We start from the raw sequence: 15655 nt of genomic DNA on the forward strand, positions 1-15655 counted from the left end.
TTCCGGACATGATGTATCACTACTAAGAAGTATAAAGAGAAAATATTGCAGAGTTGTCGTTACATACGTATATTTTTAACATTATTGTGTGAAACATTATTTTTGTAACCTCCCCATCTACACAATGTAAAAATAACCCTAAAATTGTAAAATAATTCTCTTTTTGACTTGCGTTTACATTCAAATTTTGCACTGAACTGCATTATGCATTAACATGTTATTTTAAAGTTGTATCACTATAACAGTACGTTGTATTGTAAAGATTTTGATTGTCTCCCTTTATATAAGTACAAACTTTTTGTAAACTTTGAATACCTTTTTCAAAGTATCTAAATGTTTTTTATCAGGAGCAGTAAAGGCGATCCTCGCAGAGACGGCGCAAATATCAGCGACGTCCACCTCCGAACTGAACATATCCAAAACGACCGCCCAACCTGATTCTATTCTCTCTCGACCTGACCAAACACCCTCGAATGAACCCGCTCTCTCCGCTAAACTGATACTCAACAAACCGGCAGACATCTACATACCGAACTCGAGCAAGAGTACCAACACGTTTGAGGCAGCCAACAAGGGGCCGATGTCGCAAGACGTGGTCAAGCTGAGCGCTAAACCGCCGCACTCACCCGCGCCTGCCTCGCCGCGGCCTGTCAATAGAACCTCGTCCGGGCAGACTGTGCCGTCCGGGAGAAGCAATTCCCTCCTCCCCACTGACACTTTGACGCTGCGGAACGCCATCAATTTGAATTTGAAGTTTAATGAGTCGCAATCTAGTCATCAGAATATGCCGTCAGACGATCTGCCTCCGCTGTCCAGGTCGAAGAGATCTAATACCATATCGGTGATGAGCCCAACTAGGAAAAAAAAGTAAGTGCAAAATATTATATAAGTTTGTAAACTTTGATATGGTTTTATGTCTTCAGACCAAGACCTGAACAAAAACCGACCATAAGTGCGAGTGAGAAAGCATTCGGCACGCTCATATCTCCGCAATATGCTTTAGGCTAAGATAGAATTTCTACGGCTGAATAAAATGTTTTTTGTACACGTCGCTGATTTGATTGATTTGGATGACTACAGTCATTTACAAACTGCGAGCACATGTTGCTGAAATTTATTGTTTTTGTGTTAAATATAAAGTTAGTGGGAATTATTTTTAATTAATCTAGTAGAAAATATGGTTAACTATGTTGTCTTTAAATTTGGTAGCCGTACTGAGAAGCAACATGATGGTATAACGTTTCATAGTTAAGTTAATAACAATAAAATTGAAGTTCTACTGTGCTTTAAATGCGGGAAACACGGCTTCATTTTTCCGAACAATACCCACTCCCTTTATATTATTACTCCGAGCTTTAGACACTGCTTTCTGAGAATAGAATTTTCTAATTGAAAAAGTAACATTCTTAAATCTTGTGAATTATTCGTTAAATAAAAAAAATAGTCTATTAAACTATTGGCAAGTGCAAGTACGCAAAGAGTAAAATGCACAAAAATTCCTAACGCTGGCTAGTAATCAAGGTATGTACCTATTATTGGTACCTTGATTCAAACCACAAACGACTCGCTAATATTAGTGAAATTTGTCAAGTACTTCAGTTGCATGCTATTATAAACATACCACATAAGTGTGATGTTCAATAGTTTTGATGGAAAATATGACATAGTTAGAGCGACGACGAGTGAGAGAAAACGATGCAATAGGTTTCATGTTAGAGCAGTTTGAAATAATAATGGTATTAATACTAAAATTTACTCAATTTAATTTGTGTGCGATAAAAGAAATTGCAATCTGCATAATTTCAAGGTTAAGTTGTTCCACTATAGTTAATTTCGCCATAAGTAGGTAGCTAAATTGGTAAAACATATTGACCAAATTCCGATGGATGCAGGTTCGAGTCCTGTCCAGCATCATTTTTTAAAACGTGTTTCTGAGATGTTTCCAACGTATGTATGATCTCATTTATCTTTGTACTCTTGATGATACTGTGACAACCAAAATAGGCATTGATTAATAAACAATATCATTATTGATGATTTAATGTTAACATTGCAGAGATAATCCTTCGCCGAAAGCTCGCGATTCAGCTTCCCGATCTGGAGCGAGCCCCGCCTTTGTCTTCCTGCAGCTGTACCATGGGTTAGCGGGCGGCGGAAACGGGGGCGAGAGGCCGCTGCTCTTGGCAGACCCGCAGCACGCTCGTTCCGTTAAGAATCTGGACCTAGTGCCTCCGCTCGAGACTTACCGGGTCGGAGTTCTGTACGTCGGACGGGGGCAGCACGATAACGAGACCAAGATATTGAAGAATGAGTTCGGCAGTCTCAGGTTGGTTTATGATTGTAAAAGATTTCACGTGTCGATATATCCAGGGGGGTGTCGTAAGCAAGTGCACAGTGTTATCGTTATTTTTAGAAGATCGTGCAAGACGAACGGAATTTTAATATTGATATGCAAATAATGTTATAAGTTTGATTAAATCATTTTTTATATAAAAATTATTTCTATATAAGTGTTCATAATGAAGGACATCAAAGTCAGCTCTACCAGTGACATTCACCCTATGACAATTTCTAATTACAACGTTTTTATTAGCTCGTATTCTTGTTTGTCCGGAGGTTGTTTGTCCAGTACAAATCTTTCAATCGATTTTTAACTAACTTCCTGACTAGCTAGACATTTGAAACTTTTAGAATATATCAGAACACGATGCCGATGCATTTTTTTAATACTTTTAGCCATATTTAAGTAGAATTGAATTCATTTTCACTTAATTCTGTTTTGTATGGAAAGTTATTTCAGAAAAATCCGTAAAAAGTAAAAGACTATTATTGGTTACTAAGGGAGTGGTCCTAGCAACTAAATTATTAATATATACGTGCGTTACTATGGAAACCAAAATGACATTTCAGTATTCTATATTTGTTTGTTTGTTTTTTATTTACTTCAAATCAAGTATAAGTTTGAACATGTTGAGCATAATAATTCAACAGAAAATTTAAAAACGTTGTATATAAAAAGTTCTTTTTATCTTGTTATTATTTTATTACAAGGAGAATATAGTGACCCGTTAGCTCATAAGCGAAGAAATGTGGGAAAATAAAGGATATAAGATATTTGTGTCTTATTGTCATCTATTAATACTGAGTAAACTCTGCAGGTACGCCGAGTTTCTCCAAGACTTGGGCACACTGATCTCTTTGGAGGATGCCGAGAGCATGGGACTGTTCCTCGACGTGGAGAAGGGGGGACGGGACGGAAGGTTTGCCTACGTTTGGCAAGATGATATTATGCAGGTAAAATACCATTAAGCTTTTCATCCCAATCTTTTGACTTCCCTGGACCACATTGAGTGAAGAAAAATTGTTTAATATAAGTACATTAAATACTATGTAAGTAATAAAACTTAAAATATATTTTACATTTTTATTATAAAAGTAAAACAATAGAGGGAAGCATTATGTTAATGGGATATTTGACATTGTTTTGGTGAAGCTGATGCACCGAGGTCCATATATGAAGTCGCACTCTAAGTGGGGTAGGGGTCATTCACTCGTATGGTTACGGAGTATCCATGCCAGCGTGTTTTCATCAGTTTCATAGGTGGCAGATGGTCTGATGTTATAATGTAAGTTGTGAGAATTGGGGGAGTACAACAGTTAACCATGGTCATTACTTGAACCAAGACATAAGTAATAATGCTAAACAATTATGAATATCGCACATTTAAATAATTTAAATTTTCTTTATATTCAGACTGACATTGTTTATCGGCTCTATAGACGAAGGGTAAATTTAGTTGAAATTAGCCAATTAACTACGATTTTTCGTGCAATCTCAGTTCTACACAGACGTACCCGAGTAAAATTTAACGTTGGCTTTGAACCAATTACTGATAAATGAGTATTTTTTTTATTGGACTCTATAACTTAGGGTGGAATACGGTGGCTGTATTCCTCGCAGCAGCCCTGATGAAACTGGTTGTTATCATTATAAGATCACATGAATTAAGTGCTACAAAATTATTTTATTAGTGTAACGGAATAACCAATGTCATTCATCTTCTTATCACCTAAAAGGTTAGGATTATTTATTTTGAGAGGGCGATATAGCTAATGATTGTTTGTGGTTTTTTTTCCAGGTACACTTTCATGTGGCGACACTGATGCCAAATAATACCTCCGATCCGGAGTGCAATGAGAAGAGGAAGCACATAGGAAACGATTTCGTTTCCATAGTTTATAATGAGAGCGGAGAAGACTTTTTAATTCAAACAATTAAGGCAAGTGCTCGCATGGTTTTATTCATTCTCTTCTAAGGGTTGAATGTAAAGATGTCGACGTTATGTAAAAGTTAACTAATTATGAACCCTATGCATAGTCGACAGCTTAGCAAAATAATAAATAAATTGACGTTGGTTGCGTTTTTCATAGTGGACTGTAATTTTGTGACAGAATGATTGTGATGGTGGATGTGGATCCAGGAGGCGGTTTTGTTAGGATACCGGGCACTAAACTTTTTTCTGTTGAGGCTGGCTCCGTGTCACTCGCACAATATTGTTTGTTGGGTTACCCGGTGCGTGGCACTTGGCACCACACTTTTGATGAACGACAAGTGCCGGTAACTCGGCTTGTCAGGTAATTACTTCTGAATCAATCCGTATGCGTTTCATGTTTTACTCTTAACGGTTTGCTTCAACAAGCCTAGGCGCGTCCGCTGTCTTGAGGTAACTTGAGCTAACTTGTGTTATTTAATCACAGTCGACTGATGACCCGTAACTGTTGGTCGCCCTGTGACAATATCTGGGGGTTTGAGGTCGGTGGGAAAAAGCGACCATAACTGGCCCAACCAGACATAAATATGCAATGATTAAAGTATGAAAACAGCAGAAAATTGAATAATTATTAATTGATTGTTAATATGAACATTGAAGAATGGTTGGTTGGTTTATCTGTGATTTATTTGAATAAATGCACAGACCACAGATACAGTATTCCTAGCACTTTCGACAATACTATTTGAATTTTAACATTACGTCAGTTGCTGTGTGCGTAATGGTTTAATGGTTTCAATAATTTGAATGATATTATAGATATAAAAGTCTTGAAAACATTCTAAAAACGTCAGAAACAAACCGATTGTAAAAAAAAAGTGCTCTCGCTTTTAAGCTATCGATCCTTTATGATTCATGTGAATTATTTCGTATAACTACGTTTTAACTGAGATACTTCAGTTAATATGTTTGAGTCGGTAAAAATGAAATAAGTAAAACATTTTGTAAAAAAAACGTCATAAGGAAACAAAATCACAGAACTAGTTTTAAAACAGGTTATAGTGGAGCCAGCTAGCCACCAATCCATGCAGTAGAGACCAAAAAGTTTAACGTGACGCCTGGCGGCGGCGCTCATATTGTATCTTTCTATGGTTTTCGATATCAAAGTATTTTGAGTATTGCCAGGATTGGAAGATATTATTTCCCACTTCCTTAAATATATTTTCGCAAATTTCAAATAATGATATACATTTTTTCCCAATAACTTAGGATAAATTTTATATAGCAACATTAAAATTTTAAGTGTGTTTTGTAGCTGTCATCGCGGCAACTCTTTCGATAACGTTGTTGAAGAGCCGAATGAGGTTATTTTGTCGTTTTTCTTCTTCACAGTAGGAGATAAGATGACTTATAAACTTCCTGCTGTCACTTTTCAAAACTTTTGCCATTATTAACACGTCTAAATGCGTTCAAGGTGAGGGGAATGAATACTGAAACGCGAGTTGAGGGGATCCAGTTCTCCAAGCCGCCGTCCGTCACCGTAAACTTTTCGCACTCTAGCTTCTGGTTTGAACTGGTGTATGGCTGAAACTCCTCCAGGGAAGGCATACATGTCACATGCTCCGTGGTCTAAATCTCACCACACTCACAAAGTGGAGACTCTTTCAAGACTCGCTTGTGTATCATAAACATGCACCCGGAATGCCCATACTGGATTCGGTTCTGTCTGAGCATATTCTACATCAATGATTTGAATATTCCCAATTTCTTCATTATAGTCGTAAAAGCGACTCTGAACCTTTAATTAATATTTCGTATATAACCTTTTTGTTTCCAGGGGCAGTTTAATTTTGCCTGTATTATAATAGAACCATTAGACCATGGTACAAATAAAGTAACAATTAAGACTAAAGTAGAACTCCGCGAGCGGGAATTCCTCAACCAGACGGAGCCCAAGATCATTTCCGACCAGAACGTCGCCCTTCTTGCACGGCAGCTAGCATTACATTCTAATGTGAGTATCTTCTTAATATTCATGTTAATTTCCAGGCGACCCTGTTGGGAGGTATTGTAACACGACCGCATAAGATTTAAGTTTTAGGATTTTCTTCAGGTTTGACTTGGTTCGGTCGGAGGACGAGCTTAAGTACATAGCATAAAGTGCTGCAAACTCACTGCAATTGTTTATGTACTTTATCTCATTCACTGCTGACCAGTTAATTATCACAACTCGGTTAATGCTAAAGACACACCTGGCGTGTAGCAATTATCATGATATTTAAATGTGGTAATTAACTGGTCAGCAGTGAATGTATAAGCATCTAATGGCCACACGCCAGGCGTGTTCTTAGCACGGAATGTGTTTACTTCAGCCGTATCAAGAGGCCAAGCACAATTTTTTACTTGTTGCATATGAAGTTCTGCGTGGAATCAAACCCAAAAAACTACAGTAACTCAGCCACATTATAAAAGGACGAAAGTATAGCATTCCCCAACTTGTTATCCAAGGAAAGGTCAATGGTAAATGTAGCTTTTGACGATGTCGCATTTCTTTACAAAAACCTCCGTGATTGGAAAGAGTGTAGCTTCATCGAACCGTTCCGTGAAACAGATGACAAAGATTGCCATGATGGTGGCCGTCCTCTGTTAGAGGATGGAACGATAAGACTAAAGACAGATTAAAATTATCTGAATAATATGATATCATTATGCAATAAGAATTTTGTTAATAATTATAGCATCAGACTGGGATATGGCTCCATATCCTTGCGGTGAAGAAGTTACGAGATGTTTCATAATATGTTTCAGTTGGCATCCCTGATCTCGCGTTCGTTGAGCACCAAGTCGACGATATCGCTGCCGTACGCGTCCAATTGGCTGGAGCGGCTGCGCATCATCAAGCGTCTCAAAAACAAGCTGCTGCAGGACAGGGAGCACAAGAAGGACTCCCATCACGGTCCCAGCGCCGCTCATGCCGCCCACGCCACCCACCACATGGACGACTTCACCGAGTACACCTAGCGCCGCGCCATCAACACCCTAACGCCCCTCCTTCTCCTCGTCACAGTTCGATTACTTCTTCAGTTGAATCTATCCATCATTTATTGCGTTAACTGGCATTATTGCATTATGTAACATCCTTATAATTCAAACAATATCATGTCACTTAATGGAGGTACAAGAAGCTATCGCTGTACAGAGGTTGTATATTTTTTATAACTCTACCATTATAAGTTTTCTGGTAAGCGAGGGCGCCATATGCTGATATTTGGCATATCATTCAGTATATTTTTATACAGTGATGAGCTTAGTACCAAATTCAAACAGCAGATGAATTATGTTGATATCATATTATGTTAAATTAAAACTCATGTTTTTCTCTGAATATGGTTGGGTACATGTACAAAAAATATATTATGTATTGACCTAAATGAGAATATTTTAAGGTTTTTTCTAAAAAAAAAAACTGTAACGTTAAAACACACCTTGAATAAACAAACGGACATTATGCCACTCGTTTATTGTGGGTGTTCCGTGGTTCGGTTGCATCAAAATTGAACTCGGAACCTCGGGCTCAGGATTGGATTAAAAATCTTCAAAAATAATATTTAAACAAATCTGAAACCGCTGATGAAATCCTGATACTATTATGGAATACTCTGATTTGTTTCGATGAGATTTAAATGCTCCTAAATTAATGGACACATTTGCTGTATATCCCCTTAGCGGTAGCTTCATATCTGCTTCTGTCAATTATTCTACAGTTTCATGTTACAGACATATAAACTTATCTGTAGAATGGCCAAAAATGGAACTACGAACTACCATAAACTACCATAGGACGCCATTTTGAAAATTTTATTTGAATGTCAGATTTTGTCCAGTTACGAGTCTTGATTGGGTAGTTTTCGACAGTGGCTCCCCCATCCCATTCTTCAGATAAGTTTGTAGGTCTGTACATATTTTGTTTCACTGTTTACGAAATGTCAAATGTCAACATTTTGAAATTGGAATAGATAGTCATTTTAACATTTGAAATCACTATAAACCATGCAAAATATTATTTTTCATTTGTGGTCGCAAATTATTGATAGATCGATTCAACAAAGAATAGTTTGGTGTTACGTTCGAATGTCGGTCGTCGCAATATTTTCTGTGTTGAGAGTTTTTCTTACGAGTCTAATATCATTGTGAAAATTATCCGCTTTCACATTTATTTATTGTAAATATTGTTTAGTTGCTATATTTTTATTGTCTATTATAATTTTCATTTATTGAATATTGTTTAATTTTTATTAAAAAAAAATGTATGAAAGCAACCAAAAATAAAACTATCAATGAATATTATTAATACTGTTGACTGTGTATGTATTTTTTTATTTTCACATTGGGCAATCGACATTCAGCATTACCATTTTTTTTATTTTCATACTATGTTGGTTATAATCGATAATTTTTTGTTTTAATAACATGGGCAAATAATCATACAACTTTGTTGGTGACATTTGCGCGTCATTAGTTGAGTATTATTTTGTCTGACTCAATTGTAAATAATTCGGCTCAAGTATACCCAATTAAATCACCTTCAACTGAATACTTTTGCATTATTAATTAAATGTGTTATTATTGTGCTGACAACACATGTTCGATTGTTTATTATTGTTTGCTTGTCTATTGATTGGTATGTAAATTTAATGGCTTCTTTCAATCTCGTCATTAATTTTTCTAACTGACATGTTCTGCTCAATAATGTTTTTAAAAAAATCAATAAATGAACCTGTCAAAAATAATAATATATGAGTTATATCAAAAAGATAACTTTACACTGTCATCTATTATCTACCTGCATGTTTGCACTTTTATACCATATTAACTGCTTATTTAAGAGGTTTTTTTATTTATTTTAATATGATGTGCAAAATGAACTAATTATTATTTCAAATAATCTATGTACACATCAGTTATATTAATAACAATATGCTTTAAAGTTTAAATTATGTTACATATTATTATTATTATGGTTACGATCTACACGTGCCTGTATATTTTCTTAAATTACCTCTGATACCACAATTCTCTATTTATTTTATTGACTCATTTTCTACACAAAATGACACTCAGCTTTACGTTACAAAATTTTTCAAACTGCGAATTTTAATTGCTGTAAAGGTCTGAATCCACGGTGAGACTTCTTCTTGTGAGACAAACTTCGAGAGAGATAGGTACCTAGCAAATATATGAACAAAGGCTGTAGGGAAATTTGAAGTCTATTCAATTATGCCTCTTGAACTCGAACATAAATGAAATACCTATATGTCATAGATTTTATATGTTCTTAATTTTTAAAATTCGAATTAACTGCACCATAGATAATAATATAAATCTACCTATTGTACTAGATAATAAATGACAAAATATGAAAGGGAAAACAAAAGAACAATACAAAATGTATTGAAATGTCAAAATATTAAATTGGAAAGTAGGTAGGTATATCATGAAACAAAAAGTACTGCAAAAACTAACATTTAGTGCAAGTCATTATGCATTACGGTTTCATTTGTAACTTCACACTATTTTCGCCCGTTTCTTTTAAAAACTGCAAAACGTGTTTTATTAATTACTACACAAATCGATCATTTCTAATAGAAAACATAGTTGTCATCTATCGAAACCTATATTATACTACTATAACTAACTCCTGAGAAAGGACAGAATGCGTAAATTATTACAAATAAATAGGTAGCTAAATACATCAAACAATTATTATTTAGACGAACAGGTTTCTTTCCAATATACGAAATGTTAATTTGTTTCTGGCTTTCAATTCAAACACACTAAAAATGTGACGGAATCACCACCGAGTACTGTAATACAAAAAGTATATAAGGGCTTGTTAGCGTCCAAGACTGGCTTGCAAGATAATTTATTAACAATATGTGTCTCGGGTTTTAAAACTCACGAAAAACTCTCACTGTGGAAACTGACCTTATGTCATTAAAATTGTCAGTTCCATCATCATGAAACATTAAGTGCTGAGGATTGAATGAATACAGGTGCACTGGTGACCGAATTGAGTAAATCGACTTCAAAATTAAATACGCGATTTATCTTTTTGACCATCTCCGATCCTAATAAGATCATATGGGCCTCCACAGAGTGGAGGTTTGTATTAACAGATTTTGTTTTTACGAGAAATGGATGTCAGCCACTTGGTCAACCTATTAGGTCCATACTCTGACTCATGCACAAATTGAAAAACAATATGTGTCCTTGCCAGACCCAGGATTTGATCCTTTGGACCCACGATGCTATAAGCCGACGCTTAAGGCGCGCGACCAACGTGAGTGCATTCTACACATGTTTTAATTTTTTTAACTCTTAATTCCATGATGGGGCAACCCTTTAATGTAGGTTCATATTACTTTTCTAATCGATCAGATTTAATGTTTAATATTATTAGAATTTAACAATGGCGTCTGTAAATAAAAACTATACATATTTCGTTAGCAAACTTTCTCCATTCCAGAGAACTGCAAATTTTTAAATAAAATTTCATTCTCACACGAAAATATAAAAACATTTTTTTGCTGGAAGGCAACACCATTCAATGAAGGGTTAAATTACATGTCGCTCGTATTCATTTAATCCTCAGCACCTCAATTATTGTCCAAACACCAAAAGTTTTAATATCAATTTTATTTAAAATTATTTAACTATTATTAACACGAGTGGAGAATTATGTTTATGTATCTGAACATGTTATGTATTATCTAACCTCAAGTCAATCCGAGACGTTTGTAAATTGTATTTTAAATTGACGGCTCCGATGTTTCGAGACGTCAGTGTATAAAGAAAAAGGTTTCTCAATTCAAAGAGACCATGTACAAAGTTTTGAATCAATCAAAAAATATACTTAAGCTAATCGTAATGAAGTGTTTATGAATATAAGATATACTTGGCTGAATAAACAGAGCTTTAATATTTGATGCACTCGAGAAGTTTCCCTTCATCTACTATATTATTTGCCAATTCGAATGTGTCGTGACATTTGTTACGGTTCGTAAGTCATTTGTAAATATTACACATTCGCTGTCGGAATCTGTTTCTGTTTCGTTAGTTACCCTTGTGAAATTTTACTGTGATTAACAAAAATGAATCGGAAGATTTATAAATTTAAGTCTATCATAATCCGTGGACGGTGTGAATATGTTGAAAAGCCGAAAATGATCACTGTTCTGGACAACACAATATTTAAATCTTACGTGTAAATCATGTGTTTTGTTTTGATCATGGAATACATAAAAGAAATAAATATTATATTGACTTATTATGTAATTTATCATTTCAATGAATGCGTCACTTTTAGATTTTAATTGTCAACTTATCACTGCCGTTTGCGGATGTATCATCGTAGTTTAAAGTTTAACACATTTTAATCAAATCATGTGAATACTTTCTAATTATTTTAACAATAATTATTCATAACATATGGACATTGTACAGTTAGTTTCTCACATTGTAGTTTTATTACTGACAAATGCAATCGCCTTGTTTAACAAATTCTGTTTTTTTATTTATTTTAAACATCGAATCTTCGTCACTGTTATTGAGAAACGCCTCTTATAATGATGTATTTAACTATCATTTAAAATAAATTATTAATGCAAATACCTAGAGTGCGATAATTATAACTTGAAGTGTCTTGGCCGCAGAATGAAAGGATTAGGAGACCGTTGTCCCTACTGTGATTCAGAATGACGTGCTACCTACCTACAATGAAAGACAATATTTTTTTCCAATCTGTCGGGATATTTTTAGTTGTATGGTAATACTGAAATATCAAAGAATATCCAGCTGTCATTGCAGCGACTTTACCATCGACCTTATTTATAGTCCCAGTGAGGTAATTTTGTTTTTTTTCTTTGCAGTAAGGTTATAACACGACTTATAATCCTCCTGCTACCACTTTTCAACACTTTTTGCATTATTAACACGTTTAAATACTTTACACGAACTTGCAGCACGCACAAATTACAAATGGCATTGATTGCATGGCGAGGGGAACGAAGAGGAAGGGGATAGGGAGGATTGTAGTTCTCGAAACAGCCACGCTTCACGTTATACTTGCCGCAGTCTATACGTTTTTTTGTAACAAATAAAATAAGCTCATGTTCGTAAATTTTGTTTAATTTTTGTTGTACACTAAAAAATATTAATTAAATAAAATTGTGTTAAACTTTAAACAGCATTAATTAATAAATCGGTCTGTAACTTCTGTAAATTATAATATTATTATTACGGTACTTACATTTTTAGCACAGATTGTACAGTTGAATTGTATTCTTTGTATGGTGATATAATTTTTAGTTTGTTCCAACTGTCGGCCAATCAAATAAGGGCTATGTTACATTTATAGTAAGTTGATGTATCGTCACTTGAATATATTGTTGAAAGTCATTGACTTTCAAAACAGTCAAAGATGTTGCAGATAACCTCATCTATATAGACATGTGGAAGAGAAGTTGAAATAAAGGTCATTAAGCTAATGATTGAATGAACTGCAACAAACTTCACATTATTATCGCATCTATCAAAAACGACTGCAAGTAATTCAACACAATTTTATGTCCAATCAGTCAATTGCATAAATTATTTAATGTAATTTTTTATGAGAACCAGGCAATATTGCCCACAGTGGAGTAATGAGATCGAATCCTGCAGCTGTATCAAATTCATGTTTGTTTCGATTCACAGCATGTACTCAGAGGGTGTTTTGCAAATGTAACATTCATTTCTCATAAAGATGACGCCCACCCTGTGAAATTCTTAATGTTTAAAGCAAAGTTTTGACTGAATCCACTCTTACCCGTACAGATTATATTGATTATTTTCTTTATAGTCATATTTGATTGGTCTACTGATATTATTTTGCATAAATTCTTCCTTCTATTGAACGGTTAGAGCAAATATATTGGATTTAAATAATTACTATAGTCACAATAATGTGTTTGACGTTGGGATCTTAGCAATCGCTCTATAATTGAAATATATTTCTCTCTTGTGTTGTCTATGGCAAAGGGAAGAAGTAGATTACCGGTATGTCGTCTATTTCTGTGAAAAATAACCACACAATATTTGATGGAATGTATGTCACAACATTGTGACATTCTTTTCAACTCACTTGTGGGACACTCTAAAGATATAAGGACTAAATACAAAAATGTTGACGTGATGTAAAATTAACCCTACGCATACTTGACAGCTGAAAAAAACAATATATAACATGGCAATGTCGCTTATCGCGATTGAAAGTGCTGCCATTTTTAAAATTCCTATTTTCGATATATTTTTTAATTGATATTCGATATAAATTATTGAATGTCCATTTATAAATGAACAGTAAATATTAACTTTAATTAATTCAATGGTTGCTTTATTTGAATAAAGGCACGTTTCCGCAGATGAATGATTTCTGCAATATATTATTGATTATTGAAATGGCAACACATTCTTCATGTTCATTTTTCACAATACTAAATTCATGCAAATTATTTATTCAATTGTCTTTTTTGTTTGGTGTTTGCGTAGATAATCGGTACACGATACAATTTTGATGTACTCATTTGAATTTCGTCACTCGTTTGCGTTAGCTCACTTACTTACATATTTATGACAATGTATGTATAGGGTCCTGGGTCAGTGCATCTATTCTACACTTATCGACCGCTAAAGTGATAAATATTATCAAACTAGGGTAGGTTTGCATCAAAGTTACTTATTTTAATAATTACAATAGTTGGTTGTAATTATTGCAATAAGTGCTATATTTTAACAGCATCTCTCTTGGCTGTGATAAAATTTAGAGCGAGATAGACAGTTTTGACTGTTTAGACGCCTAACTTATTGTAACAATTATAATACCTCAATACAAATATGTAATAAATACTATCACTTTAGCGGTCGATAGTCGCCTTGTGTATAGAATAGACCCGCTGGAATAACTTGAAGATTTTCCAAGCGTCTGCGATTCCAATCGAAGTTGAAAGATGTTGACTTTAATTACTCGATCCAATATGTCTGCGCTAGCATTATATGAATTGATTTATCGCTTTTACATCTAATGAATTTGTAAAATATCTATGGATTGTTTGTAAGTATGGACATTGTAATGACTAGGTGTATGGTAGATAAGGTTATTTTACTCATTGGAAGTATGTGCATCGCTGTATGAGATTGCCTTGATGTGTATGTTTGATGTTGGATTATGACAGGGGAATTGTCACCTTATTGCATTAAGACAATGGTATTCAACCCGATAAACAGCTGTATTATGTAAATTATTTATCATAATCATCTTGCGGTGGGTCCTAATTTGGCAGAATCAATTCGAAGAGTTTTCTTGACTTTGGTATGAGATAATTTCCCTCTACAAGAAATATAAAATCTTAATTATGTTCAGTACCATTCGTTTAGTGAATTTTTATTCTCCGATAGCAACAGAGTTCCTGTATTGGTATAGAATATAGATCGACCAATAAGTAAAAAATAAATAATGTTTTAAAACTAACAACACTTGTAATATTGTTTCATCTATCTTTTATTACTGGTGGTATTCATTTTAAAAGAACAATAATTTATAAAAAAAATAGTTAATTTAATTAATAGCAAGTTCAAGTAAGTTACAACACAAAAATATCTTTTAGCAATCCGTGACGTCAGCTAGTAATTAAAGTAATACCTACTTTGATTTAAAATACAAAAGTCGATAGCCAATCGTAGCTCAATTTGGGAAGAGCTTCAGAGAATATTATAAAAGCCAATAGTTAAAACTTGTTGTAATTAGTATGACAGCTTTAGCAAAGTGGTATATGCGCGACGGGCACGATACCCGAGAGATGCAAGTTCGATTCCTGCGGGGTTATCTTACGTTTTTCAAAAAGATTTTTTCTATTGGTTATAATACATTTTCTAAGAAGTGTTTTCAAAGTTATGTATGTTCTGTATGACTTGCTACTGTTAACACCAGCTAGCTCGGCCCTGATAAATAATTATATTATAAAATAAATGGATTCTTACATTGAAAATGTTCATTGCCGTTTTTAAATTAAAATATACACAATCAATCGGATTTTGATATCTTTTCTATAACCTAACTATTACTATACCTTACACAGCAAAGCCGATTAACGCTTTTAAAGACATCATTTTTGAGTAGCAAGCTATACAAGGCCGCGGCACGAGTATTGCGTGTGCATATACGCTCTGTTTCAGTTTGTTATTATGGTTACACTAATTGAGTGAACTGTCAATGCAAATGAGAAATTGTTTTAAGGCGTGAGCTAATATATCATTACACGGTAATTTGCAATTCAAAATTAAAAGGA

General features: G+C 34.3%; 1 protein-coding gene across 1 annotated transcript in view; it reads left to right on the forward strand.

Annotated features, from left to right (window-relative positions):
* The window catches only part of gig (TSC complex subunit tuberin), a 48900-nt gene extending 40871 nt beyond the window's left edge, over positions 1-8029 (forward strand). The window contains exons 29-34 of the mRNA XM_085950042.1: positions 348-867; positions 2057-2326; positions 3159-3294; positions 4140-4280; positions 6109-6285; positions 7080-8029. Coding sequence (XP_085806168.1) covers positions 348-867; positions 2057-2326; positions 3159-3294; positions 4140-4280; positions 6109-6285; positions 7080-7292 — 1457 coding nt within the window. The 3' untranslated portion in view covers positions 7293-8029. The remainder of the gene's footprint in view (positions 1-347; positions 868-2056; positions 2327-3158; positions 3295-4139; positions 4281-6108; positions 6286-7079) is intronic.
* Positions 8030-15655: the final 7626 nt, after the last annotated feature.

Source organism: Rhyacophila brunnea, unplaced genomic scaffold (assembly GCF_057557595.1).
Source record: "Rhyacophila brunnea isolate RB1 unplaced genomic scaffold, BYU_Rbru_1.0 scaffold_22, whole genome shotgun sequence".
NCBI classification, from domain to species: Eukaryota; Metazoa; Arthropoda; class Insecta; order Trichoptera; family Rhyacophilidae; genus Rhyacophila; species Rhyacophila brunnea.